The sequence below is a fragment of the Sebastes fasciatus genome, chromosome 1 (genome assembly GCF_043250625.1).
Source record: "Sebastes fasciatus isolate fSebFas1 chromosome 1, fSebFas1.pri, whole genome shotgun sequence".
In the NCBI taxonomy this organism is placed as follows: Eukaryota; Metazoa; Chordata; class Actinopteri; order Perciformes; family Sebastidae; genus Sebastes; species Sebastes fasciatus.
The window spans coordinates 25,417,124-25,434,989 of record NC_133795.1 but is presented as its reverse complement, the minus strand read 5'-3'; the positions used below and the strand labels follow the sequence as shown (position 1 = coordinate 25,434,989).

General features: G+C 38.1%; 2 protein-coding genes across 2 annotated transcripts; both read left to right on the top strand.

Annotated features, from left to right (window-relative positions):
• The first annotated feature begins 842 nt into the window (after positions 1 to 842).
• yod1 (YOD1 deubiquitinase) lies at positions 843 to 5,242 on the top strand. The gene is made up of 3 exons (XM_074639816.1): positions 843 to 958; positions 3,314 to 3,526; positions 4,486 to 5,242. Exons 2-3 carry the CDS (start codon positions 3,319 to 3,321, stop codon positions 5,184 to 5,186), a joined length of 909 nt encoding a protein of 302 aa, XP_074495917.1. The 5' UTR covers positions 843 to 958; positions 3,314 to 3,318; the 3' UTR covers positions 5,187 to 5,242.
• Positions 5,243 to 9,846: 4,604 nt separating this feature from the next.
• LOC141770088 (specifically androgen-regulated gene protein) lies at positions 9,847 to 17,135 on the top strand. The gene is made up of 4 exons (XM_074639756.1): positions 9,847 to 9,941; positions 14,305 to 14,461; positions 14,729 to 14,924; positions 15,016 to 17,135. Exons 2-4 carry the CDS (start codon positions 14,357 to 14,359, stop codon positions 16,110 to 16,112), a joined length of 1,398 nt encoding a protein of 465 aa, XP_074495857.1. The 5' UTR covers positions 9,847 to 9,941; positions 14,305 to 14,356; the 3' UTR covers positions 16,113 to 17,135.
• The last annotated feature ends 731 nt before the right edge of the window (positions 17,136 to 17,866 follow it).

Below are 17,866 nucleotides of genomic sequence, written 5' to 3'. Positions count from 1 at the left end.
TTGCATTTTTTGTTTCTGTTTTCCTCTACAGGGCACTGCACAAAAGCCTGAAAATTGTGCCCAATGTTTCCTAAGCCAAATTTCAACGCTGTATTTATTTCTGATAAAATTGTGTGTTGTCTGTCCATCATGTTCCCATGGACACCCCCTGAGTGGTTCTTGGACCAGCCCATGTGAAATCTTCCTGGCCTGCACTTTATTGGCTCAAATTCAAATTCAAATAAGCTTCATTGGCATGAATGTTCAGGTTACATTATTGCCAAAGTGAAATTACATATTAATGAATAATTACATTTCACAAGAAATAATCACAAAATAAACACAATCACAAGAAATAATCACAAAATAATCACAATCACAAGAAATAATCACAATCACAAGAAATAATCACAAAATAAAAATCACAATCACAAAATAATCACAATCACAAGAAATAATCACAACCACAAGAAATAATCACAAAATAATCACAATCACAAGAAATAATCACAACCATAATAAATAATCACAAAATAATCACAGTCACAAGAAATAATCACAACCACAAGAAATAATCACAAGAAATAATCACAAAATAATCACAGTCACAAGAAATAATCACAACCACAAGAAATAATCACAAGAAATAATCACAATCACAAGAAATAATCACAAGAAATAATCACAATCACAAGAAATAATCACAAAATAATCACAATCACAAGAAATAATCACAACCACAAGAAATAATCACAAAATCATCCTAATCACAATATACCAAATACATTTTAATATATTTTATTGGCTCTCTATTATTTCTATTAGGGTATTTACGGTACAAGCCGTGTTTCCATGCGTGCCTTATCCAGACAGGGAGCGTGATGACGTCGAACAGACGTAACCTGACGTGCTACCCATCAGTCTCTCTCACTGGATGTTTATTGTTTGAAGCTTTGAGGCTGCAGTCAGTCAACAGCAGGTAAGAACAAAACAACATAACTCACCTCGTTCACATGTCGCTTCATACACCCTGTCGTGTATGAACATGTCAGCTGCTAGGTAACAGAATTCACCAAAGTTTACCTGGATGAGAAACGCCTTTAAACACGGTGCACTTTACAGGCTAGCATGCTAACGTTAGCATGGTGCTACATGATATAAGCTGCTGTTAACGTTTGTCTGTGACTCCATGGCAACTATGTTTCTACCAGGATAAATGTCACCATATCAACACGGCTTGTTCCTCAAGTTGTGCTCCACATCATGGTGTGTTTGTCTTGCTTGGCAGGGAGTTCCTAGCTTATCTGTGAGTCTAGCTAGCTGTTGAATTAACTAAGTGACAGAACAAAGAAAACAAAACAAAACCAAGCATGTGTGTCATGTGTTTCAGCCTCCTGATGCTGCTCATCAGCACTTCACTTGTGTTGCATTTACAAAGCAGCTTTATAACAACGACCAGCAACATCCAGATTCTTGCTGTTGTTGCACAAGTTAGACTAACAAACACAATTAGCAAGCTTATACAACTAGCTATCTACCTAAAAAGCATGTGAGTTAAGTAGATTTCACCACCAACTCTAGCAAGACAACACCTTGGGGCAACTTAGAGGCATGTTTTTAAAGATTAGAGATGGTCAAATCCCCTCAAAGATGTCCTAGTTGAGTTACAGATAAGGGACAACTCGACTTTTCACATTATATAATGGTTATTATGAGTCGTATTTGGCACTTCTTGCATCATTTTCTGTAGAGTTGTGCCTCATGGGATGTGGCCCAGTTTGTGCCTCTCACATTAGTCACTCTTTGTAACTTTTTGCATTGATGCATTAATGAATCACACTTTGAAAAACTTGTAAAACATTTTGATCCATTAGACATTTCTCTAACCCTGTCTGTCACCTTTTCCTGCCAAGGTGTTTGTTTGTTTGTTTATTAAGATCCCCATTAGCTTTTGCATAGCAGCAGCTATTCTTCCTGGGGTCCACATAGTTTCCATGGTGACAATACAAAAATACACATTCACACTACTCATAATACACTAACATAACACATGGTAATGCACGTCAACTGTAAATAAAACAATAACAACTGACACAGTTTAAATAACAAAAACACAAAGAAAATAGAGCGGCTCTGACTGAATCTATCATGATCTAACAGATAAATATCATCCTTTAACATGGAATGTCCATAATACCTTTACACACCCAAGAATACTTATTAATTACTAAAGTTTCTTCTTAAGTAATGCTCTTTTAGTGTTTTTTTAAAACCATATATAGTATCCTGCCAAGGTGTGTTTTCATTCCATGACCCAAATACAGATGGCAACCAGAAAGTATAGCCCAACTATCTGCTCGCCTTTTAGTTTTTTGGTCAGGAAGGAGCCCTACCTTTTTAAATACAATTTTGTTTTTATATATGTGTAAAGGCCACTCCTCAGTTGAGGTAAATATTTGAGGATTAATAGTAATCTTAAATGATACTGATACACTGCATTTTGTTTACTTATGGTAAACAATAACAGATTGTCCGACTTCTGTTACTTACTGAAATAGTAGTTTTGAAAACTAAAACGTTTTCTGTTGTGCTACAGAGATCAGAAAACTACAATACACACACCATCTTCACTTTGTGCTCATTTGAAATCAGCCATTATTGGCACTTCCAAGCAGCCCATATCCACTTTGACATGATAATTACAAAATAAAAGTGACTTTTATTCACCAAAATAATTCTTTGACAGGCCTTTTAATTACTTTTTAAAAAATACTTATTCATTCAATCCTTAGAATGGCAACAGTCTAAGTCACCAAGATAAACAACAACAAACAGTAAATGGCTTCATGTTTGTACTGAAGATTACCCCGTTGTCAAAATTTATTTCAAACCATTTAAGGAAGAACAAAGTGATATATGATATTTTTATGACATACTATACTATGACTTTTATATAACCTACTATGACTTTATTGACTCTTATTACATGCTATACTATGACATTTGTGACATTTTTATGGCATGCAATACTATGACATTTTTTGACTTTTATTACGTACTACACTACGACTTCATTTATGACTATTTTTATGACAGCAACAGAAATAATTCTATGCCTGGATATGAATACGGTTTGATACATTCCAGTTAGGGTTTTACAGTCATTCACAAAAAAAAAATTACAAGGTTGATTTAATATTATTTATTAATCGAGATGTCTAGAAAGTCTCCTCTTGAAAGCTATAGTCTCTGGACAGCAAATGCCTTGGTCGATGAGCAAAGTTCATACCAAATACCAGCTGTGTTACTGATACGTTGTCACATGTTTTTGTAGGTAGGATGTTGCGGCTTCGCTGTAAGACCAAAAATGGGAGCCACATAATGCAGGGCTTGACTCATCAGTCCTGTGTGCAAGAGCTGAAGAGTAAGGTGGAGGAGCTGACTGGTATCCCCTGTGATGTGCAGAAAATTATGGTTGGTTATCCACCCTCCAGCCTTGATCTTCGAAATGGAGACGCTCACCTCAAGGACTACCCCATCAAATCAGGCAAGTTGTCAAACATCCACATAAATTCACACCATTTATTGTTTATATGACTATTTTATTATTTAAATACATACATGTTTTCAAGACATAACATAAGTGCAATGACTGAGTCAGACATTTCAGTAAGTTTTGGAAGAAATATTCATTATGAAAATTCTGGACAGTGATCTATGAATCAGTTCATGTGGGTTGTAAGTTGCTGTGGAATATTTTGAACTTAAAGGAGCAATATGTAGCACTGACAGCTAGCGTTTAAAATGGGAAACAGCAGTCCAAATTCAAAAGATACATAAATTCAAAACATCGGAGCTGTGGCCCATCCGCTCCTTCGGTGTGACTGATAGCAGTTTGTGTAAATTTCCACAATTTGAGGGTTACCTTCCAGATGCGACCGCGTTAGCCTCTGGCCAGCGGTAGTCGGAATCACTTCACCGGCTGTGTGTCTCAAATATTCACTTCCGTGATAACCCAGCTGCACACGGACCACAGAGAGATGGGTAGAACGTAATGTTAACGTTATCTCTGTTGATCCAGTGTGTTGCTTTGCTTCCATGGCTGCAGAAGGCTGTTTGGCGCGCCAGTTTGTTTCATATGTGGCAACGGGGTGTTGAAATGGGTAGTGGACGGGGTCACACAGGCCAAAACAAAAAACATCCGGACTGTAATGGAAATTTCAAAGGAGAACACACTGGCTGTAGTGTTGTCAGAGAAGCCAGTATTACAGTTCAGCATGTTTCCTTAATCTCTGACGACATATCATGGTCATTTTATGATGTATTACCGTAAATATATTACATATTGGTCCTTTAATTCTTTAACGCTGTGAGGAACTTAGTTCATCCCATTGTATTGGAGTGGCAGCAGAAATCTCAAAACATGGCAAACAAGAGGTTTTTCCCTCTCAATCTCTTCTTACCAAAGTCTGACCAGGCTGAACTATGTTGCATCACCCTCTGCAGGAGACACACTCATTGTCGAGGAAGAAAAAAACAAACCAAAGCCTCCTCAGGATCATCCCACTGTGACTAAAACACCACGCCTGGAAGCCTCACCCACGCTGGCACGTCGAGTGGTCCCAGCTGACAACTCCTGCCTCTTCACCAGTGTGTATTATGTGGTGGAAGGTGGTGTATACGACCCCGCTTGTGTCCCTGAGATGCGAGGCCTCATCGCCCAGATTGTGTCAAGTGACGCCGCAGCTTACTCCGAAGCGGTGTTGGGAAAGACCAATGAGGAGTACTGCACTTGGATAAGACGTGATGACACCTGGGGGGGAGCCATCGAGGTGTCTATTCTGTCCAAGTTTTACCAGTGTGAGATCTGTGTGGTGGACACTCAGACAGTCAGAGTGGATCGATTCGGGGAGGATGCCGGCTACCACAAGCGTGTGCTGCTCATCTACGACGGCATCCACTACGACCCGCTGCAGAAAGAAACGCCCGGCTCCGACGCTCCGGCCCACACTATCTTCTCCACCACGGATGACGTAATCCTAGCCCAGGCCCTCGAGCTGGCAGACGAGGCTCGCCGCAAGCGGCAGTTCACGGACGTTAACCGCTTTGCATTGCGCTGCATGGTGTGCCAGACGGGCCTGGTGGGACAAAAGGAAGCTCGTGAGCATGCCAAGGAGACAGGCCACACTAATTTCGGCGAAGTGTGAACACTGTTTTTGTCTTTTTCTCCCTCTCACAAATAAAAACCACCACCAACCCCGTGCCCCACGTCTGGCAACTCTGTTGGTCTATCTGTCAATCTGCTTGTGTGATCCTCTACCTCACATTGTCCAGCGACATCTATGGAGAATCTGCAGACAGTGTGTTCAGCCTCTAACCTGTTCAGTATTACTTTTTAACTGCTGTCAGTTCTCAAAGTCAGAAACGCTACTGCAGTGCTCCGATGTCTTTAAAACCATCATTATAGTCAGTTAGGGATGGTTTCAAATCTGTTCAACTGGGTCAAGTAAAATATGCAAACCATTCTTACGATTTGTTTTAATCTCTTTTGATTACTCGATGGCTGGGTTATATTGATATAACAAACCAAATAGCGACTGATGTGTTGTCAATTAGAAAATGCGCCAAATTGCCAATACTTACCTGTGAGTGGCTAAACTTATATTTGATAAAACCACGCTATCTGGCTCTAGAAAGAGTTTAAAACTACCACTAAGAATTATTTGCACTATATGATATGATCCTATTCACTGTTGTCTTAAGCGCAGCACACAAAGTATGACTGTTATTCATCACGTTGGTTATGTAGCATGTTTTTTATTTCCCCAATGTTGACAGATGTATGTCAGAAACACTTCCAATATTAAAAAAACGGATAATTTGGTTAACTTTAGATGTCTGAATTGGTCAGCACAGTTGTGCTGTGTTAATGCTAAACTGGATTCATCTTTATACAAATATGACATCTCTTTGAATTATTTGAGATTGAGGTTTGAGATTGAGGTTATGCATTTTGAAATACAATGTCATGTTGCAAATTGTGATCCAAAATTAGCCTAATTACTTATGTGGGACTTTATCGTGTTTTTCCCTTTCCTTTTTTTGATGTTGCAATGTGGTTTATCAGTGAGCTTATTTTAGATTAGACAAAAAAAAAGTAATGGTGCTGAAAACAACACATTTCACAAAGTCTGTAGCTGTTATTCTTCATGGGTACGACAGTATTTCAGGAGTGTCATTTTTTAATTCTAGTGTGTTCATTTTCAAATGTCAACATGCTGTATTTTTTTTAATGTTTTTTTTTGTTTCATATTACTGAATATTTTTGAAAAACACCAAGCGTGATGATGTGTTTGCGTGTTGGATTTCAGAACACAAATCATGGTGAGAGGGAAGTGTACTGACTTGAAATCTGAAAGGAGTGAGTGTAAGATATGCTATATGAGATAAATCCTGCTCACTTACTGCATTTACTGTTCAGGTACAGTCCACAATGTGTTTAGCTAATCAGCATTAAACATTTATCTTTGCAATTTAAAATTTTCCGTTCACATTTGCAGCCCAAAAATATCTCTAGTCAGGGTGTAAAAACAGGGTGTAAACTATGAGTAAAAGTCCATTTTATGGTTTAATATGTAGTGCATGTTGTCCAAAAAACGTTCCACCGTATGTTTCGTACAACTGGAGCATGTTCTCACATCATGTCAGGCATCATCTCTTTACTAATTCCTTTGATATGCACTGCCTATAAGGATGAAGCATGCATTTACTTATGTTAAACCACAGCTCAAAAGTGTTAAAATGTTGTCTTTGAAGCACAGTTTATTGTGGCCTCATGTTGTGCAGAACCAGTATTTCTACTTCGCATATCTGTGATGGTAGTATTGGTACCGAGTTGTTGCCAAAAAAAATTTATTGTGGCCAACTTTTAGAGTTTTCTTTTTTCAGATTATATTTTGGGCTTTTATGCCTTTAATAATAGTGATAGTTATGAAAGGGGGAGAGAGAGAGAGAGGGGATGACATGCAGCAAAGGGCCACAGGTCGGATCTTTCTTTTTTTCAGACTCCGAGATGGCGCTGGGAATAAACTAAAGGCAAAGCTTAAATATCAAATAATTTCTTTATTTGAATGTGAATTACTATTATTTTTCCCCTCGTTTGTTACATTCAGGTGGTTAATTTCATTTTTAACAGTGATTATGGATTAGTCAGCTTGCATAAAAGTGAAACTATGAAATGGCTTTGTTGTATTTTGTATTTACCAAGTTCTCATGACTCTTCAAGGACAATAACAATGAATGTTGCACACAAAGCACTACAGAATAACTGGATTTACTTGATTTTTTTCAGTGTTGTCACAATTAAAAGTTATAACCGACTGTGTTGTGTACGAGTCGTTATCAACTTTTTATTTGTTTATTTGCGATTATGTTTTATGCCTGTAGTGATTGTTAGAAGTGATTGTTAGAATTCTACACAACCCATCTATTTAGCTCCTGTTGGCAATCAATGGCCACTGGGAATAAGCCTTTGTTGGCTAAACAACATCCTGTGCCATCGTAGTGGGATTACACTACCTGCATGTTATTTTAAGGAACTTCTACCCTTTCTTAATAGGATCTAAGATTTATTCACCAGCTGTTTGTAGCAGCAGTGATAGCTGCTACTTCTGGTCAAACAGGCCATGTGACATATAAGAGGTACAGTACACTCAACATTTGCAGTTAGCGTTTAGGCCTAGACTAGTTTGTGTCTAGAGTGATGAAGGGATATTTTTTAATATGTATGATAAAGACCCTTCTTTTTTTAACTGTATTGACCTTTCCCATGCCTCACCTGATTTTTATCTGTGCATTTTCTTCATAGTAGGCATTATTTATGGCTACATGTTGACATGTTATAGCAGAAAAACCATAGGTGTAATTAATAACTCAGCGGCGCTCTTGAGTGGGATGGAGCCATCGTGATTAGATATAAGCCCTTTTTCTCCTATGACTAGCTAATACATGTATGTATGCCTTGAAAAAGCCTGTCTTGCCAGCTTGCAGCTTGAAAAAGTCTTTTTTATCTGGTGTTGAGATTTTAGCTGTCCCAAATGCATACAAATTCTATATTGTATGTGAATTATAAATGGTATACAGTACTGGTGAAATGCAACAAAGTACATTTACTGAAGTACTGTACTTAAGTACAAATTTGAGGTACTTGTCATTTATTGTCTACTGTGTACTAGTATTTCCAGTTTATGCAACTTTATACTTCTACTCCACTCTATCTCAGGCAAATATTGTACTTTTTTGTCCACTACATTTGTCTGACAGCTTTAATTACTACTTATCTTTTCAGATTACAATTTTTCATGTCTTTTATGATTAAAACAACACAATAGACAGCTGATGCAGCTGTGCCGCAAGTCATATTTAATTGACATCACTTTAAAATGACTGCTCCGATGCAAAGATGTCTTGTTTTTTAAATGCCTCTCATCTCACGTGGGAGGGACTGAGACGCGAGGAGTCGAGGTAAGGCACCGAGGATGTACAAACTGAGAAATGGGAAAGGCCTTATGACTTTTTTTATTTTTTCAACATACTACAATAGGACTTTTTTTCAAGTTACTATACTATGCCTTTTCATTTTTTCAACATACCATACTATTATTTTTTTCGACATACTATACTATGACTTTTTCATCAAAAAATGTCGTAAAATGTCATAAAATGTCATAAAAAAAAGTCATCAATGCCACACGCACTTGGCACTGTTTTCTTTGTATATTTTACTTTGTCATTAGAAATTAGACCTGAAAACTTACTCCGCCACATAAGGATCGAACCCACAACCTCCAGTATTACCAACCAGATATCTACCACATCTATTTCACAAGTCATACTGTAGAATGTCAAAAAAAGAGTAGAAAAAAGTAAAAGTATAGTCTGTTGACGAAAAAATCATTGGATAGTAACCAAAAAATAAAATTTTACAACATATTATACGAAGACTTTTTTCATAAAATGTTTCGACATATTATACGATGACTATTTTTATGAAATATTTCGACATACTATATTATGACTTTTGTTCATGAACATTTTCAACATACTATACTATGACTTTTTTTCCATAACATTTTTTGACATACTATACTATGACTTTTTTGCTTAAAGTTTTCGACAAACTTTATTATGACTTTTGTTCATGATCATTTGCGACATACAATACTGTGACTTTTTTTCAATGAAGCTTTTCGACAAACTATACTATGAATTTTTTTCAGGAAATTTTTCGACACTATACTATGACTTTTTTTCCATAACATTTTTTGACATACTATGCTATGACTTTTGTTCATGACACTTTTTGACATACTATACTATGAATTTTTTTCATGAAATTTTTCGACATACTATACTATTGTACCCACATAATAAGTAACATATTCAATGCAGGACTTTCACTTGTAACAGAGTATTTTTATAGTGGTATAGTAGGCTAGTTTTAATTAAGTAAAGGATCTGAATACTTCATGTCGAGCTCACATGCTGGATATTGTCAATAAAGCTATTTAATTAACTTAATTATTAGGCTATTTATTTAACTATTTATTTATTTCTTAATTTAATTCATGTAACGAAAATACCACTTAGAGTAAATGTTTACATTTCCTCTCACAGTAGATAAGGACTTACTTGTGGAGTAAGGAGCCTACACACTACAGGTAGCAGAGAGAGTTAGAAACAGAGACACTGATTAGCAGATTACTGCAGTTGTAGGTACCATGACAACAAGGGCTAGTGCGTCTTAATGAGAAGGCTGCTCTCTGATTGGCTGAGAGCTTAGAGCACAAAGTCCCTCCATGCAGGTAACACAGAGCCGCTCACTCACTCACTCACCCGAGTCTTCACCTGCACCAGAAGCAAGAGATGGATAACTAAAGACTAATGCAAGGAGATTCTTACAGGTATGTTCTCAATTAATGCAATGTACAGTTTGTGATCCGTTTAATCTATTTACAGCTTGTTTATACAACACTTTAAATTAGTTTACATGGTGTTTTTCTTCTGACGTTAATATAAGAGATGAATGAATAACTCATATTAATTAAATTAGCTTATATCAACCTGAGTTTAAGATAATTTATGATAGCTTGAACTAGTTTTATTTCTGCCCAGCTTCTGTTGCCACTTCATATTTGTGTATAGTATTATATAGTTGATATATTAATGAACTTCTTTACAGGGTTTAGTCAGCCTTTGTATTATTTGCAAACTAGTTCAGTTGTCATTTGGGACTTAAGTAGTAGTTTTATATATATATACCAAACATCCTTTGATCAATTGGACGTTTTGTATGTTTTGTAAAGACTGTATTTGGGGCAGATAATCTTTATTACAAAGGAAGCATAATACTTGAATCTGAAGGCCAGGTTGAAATGAACAGTGATGATTTGACCCAGTTGCTCAATCCCCTTCAAACAATGCATTAAGGATCATAAAAGCTTGGCCAGTTGCTCTTTTATAACCACAATCAAAACAACACTGCGACTGTGTTATTGAAGCAGAGATTACAGTTTTCCAAGGAGTTGGACATGGCACTTAAATTTATTGCCTCAACCTCGGCACATCCTGCTTTTTTTTCTGTGGCGGTTGCTACTGTACTGTGTTGATAGGTGTATCTATATGGAGATAACATTATGATGTATACTCATCCCTGTCCTTTCACAGGAAACAGTGGTTAATGACTAACTACCGCCTTTTTAGTCTGAGGTTTTGTTATGACAAGGGAAAAAACCCAAGTCACACAGCACAGGAACTTTCTATAATACTTAGGGAAGGCAAATTTGATTACCAAAAATCAGTAGCTTTAAAAATACTCCGTCAGAATTGTTATTTGCATGTAATCAACCCAGATTGTGTCAGGTTGAAACAATAAATGTTATCTCAGATCCATATCCTCACCTGCATGCAGCGGGACACATGGGGACATTTCCATATTGGCCATGGCGATAGGGACTTTTACAGGGATGAGATGACGAAGCGTGAACAGTGAACAGGAGTGCTTTTGTGCCTTGTCTTGGCTTATCTAGCAGCCCTTCCCTCTCAGGTGTTGAAACTTATCCAAAAGTGAATTTCTTTTCACTCGGATCAGACAGACGTTCCTTTTATACAAACCTTCTACAGCTCTACTGTAGAAAAGTCAAATGTATCTCCTTTACAGTAAACGTCTCACATTGCCAGCATAGTGCCTATATTTAACATCCCCAGGAGGACACTAATCCCAAACCATGATATTAATATTTACGTTCTCTTTGTATCGCACCACGTTAAGCTCATAATAATTTCTGTGGACAAACATACACCCAAATTAATAATGTTGCAGTCAGACAACATGGTCGAACTGGATATCGTATGGCTTTCAGGGGATCGTTGCTGCTGCCCTCCATTCCCTCTGAAACTGATCCGGTTGAGGAAGATTAGGAGTGGCATGTGTGCTGTAATCTGAGTCACATGCAGTTAGAGGACTAGTCAGATATCTGTCAGAAACACACTAAGCTATGATACCCTGTCATTCTGTCCAGTCAACAGAAAGATGGTGTGCATGTAAAACACACCACAGGCTTACACAGGATGTTACGTGTGGATGAGATGATATTTAGGCAGGTATGTCTAGATAGAAATCTAGAAAATTGCCTAATAAATCAAACATTACTTGTCCTTATAAACATATGCAGTAGTTTTAGCCAATTAACATCACTGTGAACCATTTGCCAAATATACCGCACTCTTTTAGATGGACTCACTGGTTATCGCTTTCACCAGTTAAGAATGAAAATGAATGTGCAGAGTCTTAAGACTAAATTAGATGATCATTAGTTAACATTCAGTCGCCTTTAATTTTTTTACAATTGCACAGTAATGCCATTGTGAGCATGGTTTTGAAAACTATTTGGGAGCTGTAACACCTTACCTTTTTTATCTCTATGTTATCAGAAAATCAGACCTAGAAGAATACTAAGCAAATATGGATGTTGTGAAAATAATATAGTTTAAAATCTGTCTTACTGTTTTGCATTAAAATGGTTGAAGCAATTGATTCTTAAGTGTATAAACACTTCAGTAGTTTTCTGAAACTGTGCCTTTGAGCAAAGACATTTTACTTAATGAAAACAAAACTTACCAATGGATGGATCGCCTATCTAGAGGAGGTTTAATAATTGATTTTACAGAGGCCGTAAAGGAATTCTTTAACACTTTTTATTCACTTGTAATAGTTTTTGAGTTGTCTTTCAACACTCGCAATAGTTATAGTTTTCTCTTGTGATATACATTAATGCTGTGCCTGCCACCGGACACATTTGTTGTTCTTTAAATGGCATCATGATGTTAGTCTACAATTGAGCGCTCTTGTCCAAGTCATGCTAAGATATTATAAATGTGTTATGAAGGCACAGATTCTTGAGCAACCACAATGCACTCCATGTTTACAGTACAGGCTAATAACATTAAAGTAACCCGGGACTAAATTTAACCCTGGGTTAACATAACTCCAGGTGATCCTGACATGTTTGACTGTTTATATTTAATCCTGAGCTAGTAGTAAAGACGGCTCAGCCTGATCTGGAGCTGTCCAGTCGCCTGTGGTGCTGATTTACGTTCATTTTGTCTGCTTACATTCTTTGGAAAGAAATGTATGGCTCACTTGGCTCCAAGCCATATATTGTTAATCAGTGTCTGTGCACATTGTACGGTCAATTACTTATTAATTATAGAGGAAGCCAAAGTCTAAATTCCTTTACAGCTAAAATCAGATGTGGTCAAAGTTCTGGGGTTTAGAATGATGGTTGATGCTTCTACAGATAACACTGACTTTCTTTGTTTTGTTAGAGCTGTGATTAGAGCTTTGTTGATCAATAAGTGCATGTCGAGCCCTGTAGAGTTTCACTGTGCGAGAATTCACACAGAACATCAGGCATGATTAGTATCTAGCATATTTTTTGTTGCAAAACTTGCAGGTTCTTTTTTGTTTTCTTAATGCATACCGTTGTTAGTGGTCTGGACATTGTAGGAATCTGGTCATTTCTCAATACCAGGAACCAACTTATTGGTGCCTACTGCCATTATTAGCTTCCTTCCATCTCTCATTGAAAACTATGTGTTAAATGTACTCTAAAATTAGATTTTACCATTTTTCCAGCAATTTGGGCTATTTGAAAATTATGACATTACAAATGTCTGTAGAAAAGCCATCATAAAATCACACCAGTGTGTTTTCTGCCTACAGGTTGTGCACACAGTTATTTGTAAACTGCATACCCGTTCATGCGAATTAGAAATGGCTGCATAAGGTTATCACTATAACACAAAAGCAATTGTAACGTTAGACCAAAAAGATTGCAAGAGATATAATGCAAACGTGCTGCAAGGGAATGCAATAGGAAAGTATTTTAAAGGGCAGATCCATGTGCGTTCTTTTCTGTTTGTTTGGTTTTTTTTCAAATTGAAACGCCCAATCAGCCGTTAGCAAAAATCAGTGACGTAGGTTACCATAATAAGCTAATCAATAAGGTTATGAATAATGTGAATGCTAGCGCTAGCTAGCGCCAGCATTAGCTGTGCTAAGTTTGGAAATAACTGAAAGGGTTGGTTCAGATTTTTTTAAGCTGGGTTGTATGTATGAGGTTAAATTACTTTTGGATCTGAACTAGTGTGGCATCCACAGCAGTACATCGCTTAGCTTCCGTGCCGGTACTTCTGTCTGCTTCTCCAAACTGGGAGCATATCGACCGCCAGTTAAGTTACCTGTAATACACTAATCAATGGCCATAAGGATGGCATGTAGCAGCGTCATCATGCAGAAACTTAGGTCAGGTCACATGGGAAAAAGTTTTTAGAAGGTCTTTTGGAAAAAAAGCATTTTGACACTAAAATATACATATTTCAACTAAGATTTGAATGTTTGGATTTGAATACATAAGAAACACCACTGTGAAGTTACAGGATGATATAAAAACCTAAAAACAATTTCTAATAATAATGGACCCATCCTTTAAAGAAGATTCCCAATGTGATCCTTTAGGGACTCATTTCATACTGTACAAAAATGCATGCAAACCAATTGCTGTCTGGAATATAGATCAAATAAAAAATGTGGAAAAGTGATAAATAGAGACATAAAAGATCTGGTTAAAATAGGCAAAACTAGTATGTTACATTAAATAGAATCTACTTTTGAATGCTCTGCGTTTTTTTTTAATAACTTCGCTCTGCCAAGCTTGTAGAGGAACAATTTTAATTTGAACTCACCATGTATTCCTTTTGTCACAGGGTGAAACACAACAATCTGTGCTACTAACCTTAGATAAACTAGGGCACTAAGATGCCCAAAAGTGATACCTGGCCAGGTGGCATTGGATTGGAGACGACGACTGGCATGGACAGTGCTGGCAGCTGTGACAGCGTTCTCAGCGCCAATTCTGGCTTTGTAAGTTACTGACCTTACCTCCCAACTCTTCCCAACTTATTAGTTTTACTACTCATTATACAAAACAACATGAGATTATGTATCAAGACAAAACCATGAAATTTGAAACATAAAAGCAAAGTGATGCAACTGGTCTCATAGTTTTGTGTGTATTTAGATGTGAAGGGTTTGTCTGATAAAATGTGATGTCAATTTCTAAAATCCTTTGGGATATCTCATTGTGGAACTGTTGTCAAAAGGAAAACATTACTTTTTTATGTATTACAGAGTGATGATAGTCTGGAGCACCTGACTGCTGAAGAGAAGGCATGTCTCATGTTTTTGGAGGAGACTATTGATTCTTTGGATACTGAGGAAGATAGCGGACTGTCCAATGATGAACCGGACCAACTCCCCTGCCCTGGCAACCTTGCCAACAAACTGGCTGATCTGTCAGCCTCCATGAGCAAAAGCAAGCTCAACAGTGAGTTAACCTCCTGGCACAGATACAGAATTAGCTAAACAGTTGTCAATTAAATACTTTCTAGTGACAAACGTGTTTGTTTGTGTTTCAGGTCCACAGAAATATGCCTGTACGGAACCTATGGAGGAAAATGTTGATACCAAACCCATGCATAGCTACCTGGTTCCTACACCTTTTGTTGTGGCAAGCAGCTCTCCATGTCCTGTACTCAGCACAAAGCCGGGTGTCCCTCCAGACAAGAACCTCAGCTCTAAGCCTCATTTCACTACTTCAAGCAACAAACCTGATCACAACCACAACCAGAAACCTGCTGCTCCCCAAGTATCTTTAGAGGTCAATGTTGTGATACCTCCTCCCACCAAACCCAGGGACTACTCGGTTAGGACAGCTGAAGTTTTACCTAGAGGTCCTCTGTCCTATGACGCACTTGTTCATCTGCGGAGGAGTGCCTCCGCAAAGAAGACACCTTTATGTCCCATAATAGATCACACTATAGAGTTGGACAAGCACCTTCCTGTCACAGTGGAAGGCCCAAACTTCGGAAATCTACCAAGATCTGACAGATCCCACTCAGAGGCTTTTAAGCCTAAAATAGGTCCTCCGGTTGTGGCCCCCAAACCCCAAAAGATTCCTACCAACATATCTGTGAAAACACAAAATGAAGCATCCGTAACCTCAGACTCTTCATACGATGTCAAGAATGCAACAGACCCCAAGGTCGTGAGACTGGAGGCTTTGCAGAAGCTGGGTCTCCTGAAAGACCAAGAGCCAGAAAACGAGTCAGTAGCCCCACTGCCTCCCCCTAAACCTCACTCCTTTCTGGACCCAACACCCAACAGATTTAAAAAAGGTCCATCTAATGTTAATCCACAAAGAAGCCCTTCGTTTTGCTATTCTCAAGTGCCCACAGAGCCCAAGATCAAGCCTCTGCAGAGCAGTGTCAGTTTCCATCACTACTCCAGATGTGACCAACAGCCTGAGTCCGTATCACACCCCGCTCAATCCAATAGATTAGGGGCAGCTGGTCTGCAGCGCTCTGCTACCCTGGACAACCACAGAAACGGTGGGAACTGTCAGCCCGTACCGCGCAAACCCTCAAACTCAGTCGGGTATACGGTGATGGTGGTGCCTGGGATGGGAGCTGATCGAAAAGAAGCCCTCAGAAAGCTCGGACTGCTCAAAGACTAAAGCGTGTAAACAGCAGAAGTTTGCCTGCGTAAACGCAGCGCTCAGAGAGAGAGTTCAAGAGTACCGTCGGCTTAAAGAGAGTTAGAGCTCTAAGTGGGAACTTGGCACTGTGGCACTTTGGCAAACTAAAGCAGAAGAGGATGAAGAAGAGGAGGAGTTTAAAGGGCAAGACCAGCACTTTTGATATAGGTTTTAATACAGGGGACTGGACTTACTATTGTTCTCCTGTAGGTTTCAATCGGAAAATGCACCTTCCACATTTCAAACTCCTGAGGCTCTACATGTTTGATTAAAATGGTGTGTTAATGTAGATCCATCTAATCAGAATCTCGTATGTTTGCTTTAACAAATTTCAGTTAGATGTGATTTGACACGGCCAAACATGACACCTAATCAGCCTAAGGGTGCATGGGTTGCTGAATGTTTAAAATACATTTTTACAGACACTAGAATGCACACACAAATGTATGGCTATAATAATTTATTTGTCTAAATTCACCAATAGAAAGATATACAGTACAGTATGCCTAGCGAGCCATATTGTGGCTTTCCATTAATCATTATACTGTGCATAACTTGCTGCTCCACTGTATTTCTACTTAAAAGGAAACATCAAATCACCAAATCAACTGATTTTTTTTTTTTTCATTACTGATTGTTTCACAAGTCACAGATGTGCCTATAAGTGGATTGTTGAGTACATTCCTTGGCGCAAAGCCTCAAAGAAGAAGATCATAATTATTGTAAAACAAAATTCTGAAAGTGTTTTGGGGTGATTTTTCAGTGTTTTCTAATCTTTAGTAGCAATCAGCAGCACATTATTATTGAGATCCGATGTATCAATAGCTCACAGATTTGTTTCTACTACTATTTTATACATTATATATGGTTGAGATGGTTTTAAATACATGTGACAGCCTTCATCATATTAACACTGGAGATATGAAAAATGATAATGTGATTATTTTTACCCACTCTTTACCATTTCCATAAATACCAGTGAAAATAAAGACGTCTGGATGTTATATACTGCGTAGTGTTATCTTTATCCTCACAAGTTTAAATACAGTCCATCTGTTTCTCTGCAAGCAATAAATAGAGCCAACATTTTGAATTACGCAGCTTAGTTTCTGAAACTCTTAGACTGTTTGACTTGTGATTTGAAATGTGATTAGCTTGAGCTCTTAATGGTTTGCCTTTTCAGACTGAGCTGTGGAGCAACATCCCACAGAGTTGGTGTGGCACAAAGAAGCAAAAGGCCCTTTAATTCAGTCAAACTACCATCCCTGTAAACCGGCATAGTGGCTGTACGACCCTGCTTCATCCAACACTCCACTTACAGAATGACTACGAGTCACACTACTCATCTTACTCGCACTCGAGCGACGAGAAAGCCTGCTCAGCTGTTCTTCCATTATCCGATTATCCTGAGCCCCACCTCCGTGTGAACTTAGCATACCTGTGCTTTCCTTTCTCTGTTTCCTCATTAACCCTTGCAAGCAAGACTTCTAATACCACCGACTTACTTGAATGGTCATTCGTTATGCAACAGTCTTGAATTAGTGTGTGGTTGATTATTGCGAGGGACTGTTACAGTTCTGTAGTGCTGTCTCTCAGTAAGGCAAGGGGCTCGCCTAATGGGCCGGTATCTGTGTCTAGTATGTCTGCACACAGGCAAACAAAGGGTGTCGAATTTTGAAACTGACACGGCTCTCTGCCGGTCAAGTAATATTAAACAATGGATGAAGAAATCA